General features: G+C 38.2%; 1 protein-coding gene across 2 annotated transcripts in view; it reads left to right on the top strand.

Annotated features, from left to right (window-relative positions):
* LOC118181671 (putative imidazolonepropionase) overlaps nt 1–7,869 on the top strand; it is a 30,621-nt gene extending 22,752 nt beyond the window's left edge. For both annotated transcript variants that reach the window (XM_035350851.2, XM_035350850.2), the window contains one exon: nt 7,663–7,869. In XM_035350851.2, the coding sequence (XP_035206742.1) occupies nt 7,663–7,743 (81 nt within the window). In that variant the 3' untranslated portion in view covers nt 7,744–7,869. The remainder of the gene's footprint in view (nt 1–7,662) is intronic.
* The last annotated feature ends 1,011 nt before the right edge of the window (nt 7,870–8,880 follow it).

Here is an 8,880-nt window from a genome sequence, read left to right on the forward strand (position 1 = left end):
TGAGGAAGAGCATTCCATATCGTTTGTATGCGTACCCAAAGTTCGTCTGCAGACGCAACAGGACGAGGATCACGAGCAAGACGCCAACCAATGACATCCCACACATGTTCAATTGGCGACATATCCGGGGAACACGCAGGCCAAGGAAGAAGCTGTACCTGCTGCGCTGCAAAGAAGGATTTAACAATCCGAGCAGTATGAGGGCGGGCATTGTCCTGTTGAAATACAGCGCCTGGCAAGCTTTGAAGGAAGGGAACAGCTTCGGGCTGTAGAACTTCACGGATATACCGGTTGCTGTTCAAATTGCCCACAATTCGTAGCAATTGAGATCGTCTATGATATGCTATGGCGCCCCAGACCATAACTCCGGGTGTTCGTCCACCGTGGCGTTCGATAATGCACTCCGCAAGGTGGCGTTCACCGGCATAGCATCTGACACGAATGCGGCCATCATGGTACCACAAATTAAAGCGGGATTCGTCAGAAAACACGACATGCTGCCAATCAGCACGCCAGTCTCTATGCTGATTGGCCCATTGTAGCCGCAGGCGGCGATGGTCGTGCGTTAGGGGGATTCTGTATAAAGGAGTCCGTGCGCGCAGTCCACACTGCAGCAGACGTCTACGAATTGATGAAGCACACAATGAAACACCTGTAGCTATTGACCACAGTGCTGCCAATTGTCTAGAGGAAGCTGTACGGTTAGTCCGCGCCATGCGGACCAGGTGTCTATCATCGCGAGCTGACGTCACATTTCGGGGTCCACTCCCGGATTTCCGAGTTGTCCGACACTCGTCCGTCCACTGCTTCCAAACGCGCATCACTGTGCTGCTGTTACGCTGCACACGAGAGGCTACTGCACGATACGACAATCCAGCTTCACGAAGGCCGATGATTCTCCCTCGTTCAAATTCTGTAAGTTGTTCAAATCTCGCTCTCTTTCGTCGACGAGGCATAAGTACAGATTGAGTTAACGTTTACCACTAGCAGATAACCACCGATAACCATACACGCCTCGCTACAGCCGTCTATTTATTCGGATCCATCAGCCGTTCAGAGGGCGCTGCTCAGCATACGCATGCGCTACGGATTTGCAATTCTAATCATTTGCATATCATGCGCTACTTTGCATTTCCTGAAAATTTCAGCTCACTCGCGTAAGTCCTTCATGGTGTTGCAATTTTCACAAACGTGAGTGTAGTTAAAAAAAAAAAAAAAAAAAAAAAAAAAAAAAAAAAACGTAATGGACGTATAGCTTTTGCTTTTTGTTTTAAAACGATAACACAACATTGTTCTGAATTTTTCAAACATATCTAGTTTCCCAAAACCGACTCCCATAAGCTGGAAATGACGTTTTGGGAAACTCCTAAAGATTCCGCTAGAATGGATTGTCTTTGACTCTCCTGTAAACGACTGATGGCCTTCCTGGCTACCGATTAGTCATCTTGCTGAGACATCGTATATTCACTGCTCCAAAGCATTCAAAACGTGTCAATTGTTTTTAATCTCTTTCTACAAAAGGAATGCTGCACATCGCTCTTTACTCCTTATCTAAAACGCACAGTTTTCATCGTCACAGACTAAGTTTGCACATTCCCAACTTCGTAAACGTTAAAATTTTCCTTTATACTCTTTTCTATTTCCTTTTGTTAAAAAGGTTGTCGATTATATGGTTATTTTATACCATAATAATATTCCCTAATTGTTTTGAGCAGGGAATGTGACTGCAAAATGTTACTCCGCAGTAGAAAAGAAACTAAACTTAAAACGCTATTACAGATCTATGGAGAAAATGTTTTTCCAAACCTAAGAGACGCATTTCAAATATTCCTTACTATTTCATTGTCAAATTCTAGCTATGAACGTTCGTTCAGAAAATTAAAATAAATTTTGACCTATTTATAATCAACGATGGGACAAGATCCCCTAAGTCATCTAGCATTTTTAAATGTGGAAAGAGAAAAATTTGAAATGATCGACTATGATGAAGTAATTGATAAATTTGCTTCATTCAATGGCAAGAAAAATGCATAAATAGTAATTAATTGTATTAATGTATTGTTATATTATTATTAATAAATATATCTACTTATCTATAATATATATTAAACTTTTAATTATTTAAAATTGTACTTTTTTAAAAACAATTATAAAATAATGTAAAACAGATAATACCTTTTCAACTAATTCTAGATCATCGTACGTCTGATTTTTCCGCTGACACAGATATATTTCCGAATCCAATGCTAGTGTAGTTAGGTAGTGACTAGTCTTAATAATATTGTTACGAAATGTACAGGCGCGGTAAGATGGCTTCCCCGCAAAGAAGTTTAGGGTTGCCACAAATAGCAAGGAAGGCAGGGATGCCACATTTGGCGACATTTGACGACAAACTTGGCGATATGCCATGGACGAATGGAGAAACTTTAGTTTAAGCCCAGAATGTTCTCGAACACAAGCCGAAAGCTATATAAAGTCAGTTAGTCCGTGTGGAGTCGATCCAGTTGACAGTCGGTCAGCGAGTGCCGAGTGAGTGGTCAAGTGCACCGAAAGAATCTTTAGTCTATCGCGGTTAGTGCATCGTCGAGAGTGTTGTGCTCCGGGAACGACTGAACCGAAGAGTCGGGAGCTGTGCTCTGTGTGTCGTTGAGTGCATCGCGAGCTGTAGTGTGGAGAGTACGCGGAGTTCTGAGAACGACCGAGCAGAGCCGGGAGATGTACTCTGGTGCTTTGCAGTGAAGCTGTCTTCACCGTTATTTCCTGACATTGTGAAGGCTGTGTCGCTGATAGTTCCAGCGTGTTTATAGTAGATCTTCGACGACTCTAAAAGTGTTTTGGAGCTGTCCTTATTAATATTGGTAAATAAAGTGTGTTTCGATATTCCATCAAGTGCTGTCGTCATTATTCACTCCACATCCACACGAACCTCGTACGAAAAAAAAAAAATAAAGGAACAACTGGTGTCAGAAGTAGAATTTGAAGGTGAATGCCAGTGACAAGACCAATAGAAGATATATTAAGACAGCTCATGACTACCTTTGCTAAATTCCAAGAAAAGATGGAAACCGGACAGGAGGAGTTGAAAGCCGGATATGCTGAGATAAAAGCTGGCTATGAAGAGATGACAGCTGATATGAAAGCCGGCTGAGAAAAGTTGGGAGAGCAACTCCAACAGCTGAAAGTGGAGCTTATAGAAGAAACTGGAGCCATGAAAGACAATGTGGAAATGAGAGAAGTGGCATCTGAAAAATCAAAGGATGAATAAATGAAGAAAGCAGCTAATGAACTCTCTGAGAAAGATCCAGAAATGAAGGAAGAAATATGTAACGAGATAAAGAATGAGAAATGAAAAACGGGAAAGAAGATTTTGATTCTCACGTGCCTGAAGTAGAGATAGAAGAAAGTGAAAATATGACTCTCATGTTCGTAGAAACTGATAGTGAAGTTATAAAAACGCAGTCAGCAAGTGTTAACCATCTGAAAGTGCATGCGATGAAGAGATTGGAGAAGCTGATGTGCAGCTTAAGCAATGCGCTCTAGTATTGCAAGAAAATTAACCCACTTTCGCAAACTATGTGTGCGTCTCATAATACAGATTGTGCAGACAATAACTTGATTCTAAACCAGGATGCTTCAGTTTGTAAAGAATCGGGTTCCGTTCATGACTCTGATGCAGAATTTGGAGCTGGTTCCCAGGAAATGGGGGAAAACGAGTACGTACCAGCTGCTAAAAATACCGAGGTGAACTGTATGCATGCTGCGAATGAACTACAGAGTGGTTAACGAACTGTTTCACATCTTCCTGTGGATGAAAAGTCTGAAAGGACTATATCTTCAGATTGTGATATGCAAAACGGAAATGCATCTGAGAACTGCCGTGGAAAAGTATTTGACCCGGGTATAACTTAATGAAAAGAGTGAAACTGAAATTCATTCTTAACTTTAAATTTTATAATTTAAAATTGTGATGTGTTTGAGTATGTAACTTGTACATAGTGTAAATATCTGTTTCTTTGATTATGCTATTTATTTATACCTTATGTTTGTTTCATTACGTTTTGTTTGTATCGAATTAAGCTTCTGAACAAGGCTTGTACTGCCCGGGACGTGCAGTCCTTGGGAGAGGGCAGTGTTACGAAATGTACAGGCGCGTTAAGATGGCTTCCCCGTAAAGGAGTTTGAGGGTTGCCATAATATAGCAAGGAATGCAGGAATGCCACATTTGGCGGGAAATCGCCCATTTGTCGACAAAATCAGTGATATGCCATGGACGGATGGAGAACCTTCTGGAACGAATTCTTACCGGTTTAACCCAGCATGTTCTCGAACACAAGCCTAAAGCTATATAAACCCTGGTGGTCCTCAGTCAGTTAGTTAGTGTGTCTTGTCAGTATCGAGTCAGTCCGTGTGGAGTCGATCGAGTTGACAGTCGGTCAGCGAATGCCAAATGGGTGGTCGAGTGCACCGAAAGAATCCGTTAGTGCATCGCCGAGAGAGTGTGTTGTGCTCCAGGAACGACTGAACCGAAGAGTCGGGAACTGTGCTCTGTGTGTCACGAGTGCATCGCGAGCTGTGCTCTATGTGTCTCGAGTGCATTGCGAGCTGTAGCGTGGTGAGTCTCGAGAGTACGTGGAGTTACGAGAATGACCGAGCAGAGTCGGAAGCTGTACTCTAGTGCTTCGCAGTGAAGCTGTCTCCACCATTATTGCCTGACATTGTGAAGGCTGTGTTTCTGATTGTTCCAGCGTGTTTATAGTAGATCTTCGACGACTCTAAAAGTGTTTTGGAGTTGTTCTGATTAATATTGGTAAATAAAGTATGTTTCGATATTCCATCAAGTGCTGTTATCGTTATTCACTCCAAATCCACACGAACCTCGTACAAACGTGAAGGAAAAAATAACGAAACAATATATTTTAGAGTATTTTATGGCAGATTCAGCATTTTATTATTATTGCATTATTTTCTTATTATGAATATATTCTATATATAATATTACTGTTTTATTTGGGGGGCGTTAAAAAGGTATTTTGTCCCGGGCGCCAGTTATGCTCACTACGCCACTGCCACTCGACTCTGCTGGAGACTACTTGGGCATCTGTTTCCCTCAAAATTTGTCCAGAGTGAATTGTTATTACCCGCATCTTAAAATATTTTTTAAAGTGAGACAGGTTATTATCATTGAAAATGCTTATGTTGTAGCTTGCTATTTTATCAGGAAAGTGAAAACTTCGAATTTTATGCTAGTATATGTCCAATAAAAGCTTCTACTGCAATCTTATTTTTTCAAACGAAGAGAGACAAATGTCATTTTCGGGAGCTGAATTGAATATTGTCCTGTAAACAATAAAAGAAAACACAGAGGAAAGGAAAATGTGAGTGGTTCCCAAAAGGGTGAGGTTTTTCTCACCCTTTTGAGACCACATGTAAAGCATATAATTACTTCTTATGTAGGAGTGGATGTGAAATCAGGGTCATCTCAATAATTGGAATGAAATGGCTAACTAACTACGTAGAGATATTAGGTATTTTGGAGAGAGAAAAAAATGAGCAATGTCTTCGCCGGGAATCGAACCACATACCTCTGGAATACGCGCCCAGTGTGCAGACCACCACACCACGAAGGCACGCTAAGAGGGCGTGAGAAATACCTTATAACTACTTTGTTTTGTTATAAGTTTTGAACAGTCGAGCATGTCAAAGCATAATGTATTCTCTTTGGAAAATAAGAATCAAATTTTCTATGATATTGATTGCAGCCGTTAGTCAGTAGATGAGAGTAAGAAGTAAACAATTCAACTGTAAGTAACATCTTTAAAAACAGGATAAAGTTCTGTGCGCTTTGAAAACACATACAAAAATTACATAAAAAAGTTTTGATTATTTAATTAACCATCACCTCAATGGTTTACTCTTAAGATCTTTAGTTGTGTTTTTCAATGGACTTATGCTGAAGATCTAAACTAAGCAGCTGGATAATGGCCAACAGTTCGGTGGTTAACAGAGCAGCTGGGCAGTTGCACAGAAGAGAGGCATAACATTTAAGTTAGAAAAAATAAGTGAGTCTTATTAATTCAGAGAAATGACATCATAATAACCGAATTTAGGAATAGTTGAGGATTTTTACAGGTTCTTCATCTCATATCTCCATTGAGGATTCAGATAGGACTATTTTATTAACGAATGCCAGAACAAAACATTGAACTTTGCAAGATGAAAATGTATTCATGGTAAAAATTCGAAAGACTAAGTAACCTTGTTGATATCTGCAACAGGGTCAGAGAAAGAACTGCCACTAACAAGAAAACTTTAGAGCTCTAGATATTTTTAAAAAGTCAAGTGTATTTCACTAAATTGACAGTTTAACAATAAAACCTGGACAACATTGGCAATTTTTCAATAACTTCGTCAATGGGATCATAGCTTTTGAATTGAAAAAAGACAAATTTTCTTACTGGTGGACTACCGTGCAGCATTCATCCCGCAGTTGAAAACCTCAACAACATTAAACTAAAGTTCTTGTCTGCAAACATCTCATTAGTCCTTCAGACAATGGATCAAGTTGTGATTCACAGCTTCCAAAATGTATTACCTCCAATTAGTTATGCCTTATTAAATACGATTCACATAATAAGAGCAGAAAATATCAATAAATGTTCGAGATGTTGTTCGTTTCATCAATAAAATGTGGAGTATCAAACATCACTATATAGAACTCTTTCATGAAGGCTTGTTCGGATACTGGATATGTTGAACTCGAAGACTAATGATATGCTTCTTAACTTGCTTCAGCTTATCATAATGAATTCAACTGAAGCTGAAGATTTCATTAATGTTGACTGTGAAATATAGTGAATCCATGTCGAATGAAACTATTCTTGACACTGACGCTGCTCCATTGTAGAATCTAGTTGACAGGAACAACGACGCCGAACGTTTTTCAACAGTGAAAGAGACACTGGATGGTAAAAGATGATCCATCGTTAATGGTTAGTGAACTGTATGTTGACCTGCGACTGTACCTTCACTAGAACTCAAGAAATCTCAAGTTCATAATCTCGACCAAATCTCTTTATTCGCTTTTCAAACGTCACATTGACTCAGGAACGGCGACTCAAGAATACAGCAAACCTTTTGCTTTAAAAGTGCATCTCAAAAGAACATCTGCGTCGTTGGAACTTCAGTAACCCCCGACGCTCGAAACGCTCACTTATAAAACCTTGCATTTGCGCCGCTCCTCAGCTCAATAACTAGAAATATAGTTTGCATAACAACAAACAATATAACTATTCTAAAATTCCTATATTACATGAAAAATTTAGAATTAATTAAAGAAAAGGACTCGGAGAACTGAAGCACCACACAACAGATTATTAAAATAAAACTAATTTTTGTTTATTTAATTCAATGTATATGAATACATCATATACATAATACTCCTTAAATATTTTATTCAAGCTTCGGTTTTAATGAAAAGATGCAGTGAATTAAATATGTGAATCCACAGATGTTTACTAGCTGATTAAAATATTTCTTGAATACATGCTACTTCTAATTAAGTATTTTAATTAAAAGATTCAATATATTTATAATTACACTATACTTGTATGAGTTAGTATTATCATTATTTAGTTGTGATTTTTTTATTCTTATTTTCTGTAGGTGGGAACATCTTATCTATCAGATGGGTGTTCACAATTCTCTTATTTATTGTGTGATAAAAAAAGGTGTGATTGCATATAAATGTAACAATGTAACACTTACAGTTCAAGCTTAAAAATAAAACTTTAATTTTCTTTATTTATCTCAAGTTTGAATGTATATTTTGATTTGTGAGAAAGAATAAAGTGATTAATTATAGAATGAAAAGCTGAAATAGATTTTTATTCAAAATGAATGGTGTGTGATGGTAAGTGCATTTAAGCTTCAAATTCACATTTTACACATCCTATTGTATAAAAATATTTTTTTAAATCATGAGTTATTTTGCATAAAAGCATGAAATTGAAACAAAACAGCAATATTGCCTAATAATGAGAAGCAAATTTTTACAATCGAAATTGGTTTTAATGTTTTTCAAAATATTCTACCATGAAGATCAATACACTTTTGCATGCATTTGAAACAATTTTCAAAGCACTTTTTCCACTCAAAAACATGCATTTTGAATGTATCAACTGCTTTTTCGGGTGTCACAAATCTTTGACCATGTAATTTATTTTTGTGCGGAAATAAAAAATAGTCATTGAGTGCCAAGTCAGGGCTGTACGGCAGATGACTAATCAATTTGATGTTTTAGCCCGTCAAAAATTCCTTTGTTTGTGTTGCTGTGTAAAAGCTCGCACTGTCATAATGAAGAATGATTTCACCACTTCTGCTTTTTTTAAAATTTCTCCGATGATTTCTGGCACACAAATGGTCGTGTCCCGTGAGTTTGTCAGATTATGTGGGATCCAATGCGAACAAATCTTTTTTATGGCCAAATGTTTCATGTAATATCTTATTGATGCTTGTCATACTAATGCCCCAAAATGCCTCAATCTCACGGTATGTCACATGACGATCTTGTTTTATCAGTTCACGCGAAGCATTGTTATTTTCTGGCCAAAAAACCGATTTTGGACGACCTTCACAGGACTAGAGCTGGAGTGAACGTCAACCACGATTGAATTCGTTATACAAGTTTTTTACAGTGCTGTAGGATGGTGCTTTATGTCTTGTACAAAGAACCAAGTTCATTGAAGCACTCGTCTTGATAATCCCCGTCCAAAGTTATGAAAAATAATCATACGAAAATATTTACGAGTCATTTTTATTTTTTGCCCGAGATGAATTTTTCAGTTTATTGTAAACAACACTAATCACGCTAAAATAGAAAAA

Source organism: Stegodyphus dumicola, chromosome 10, assembly GCF_044657685.1.
Source record: "Stegodyphus dumicola isolate Sdum_Otavi_A_Nest chromosome 10, ASM4465768v1".
In the NCBI taxonomy this organism is placed as follows: Eukaryota; Metazoa; Arthropoda; class Arachnida; order Araneae; family Eresidae; genus Stegodyphus; species Stegodyphus dumicola.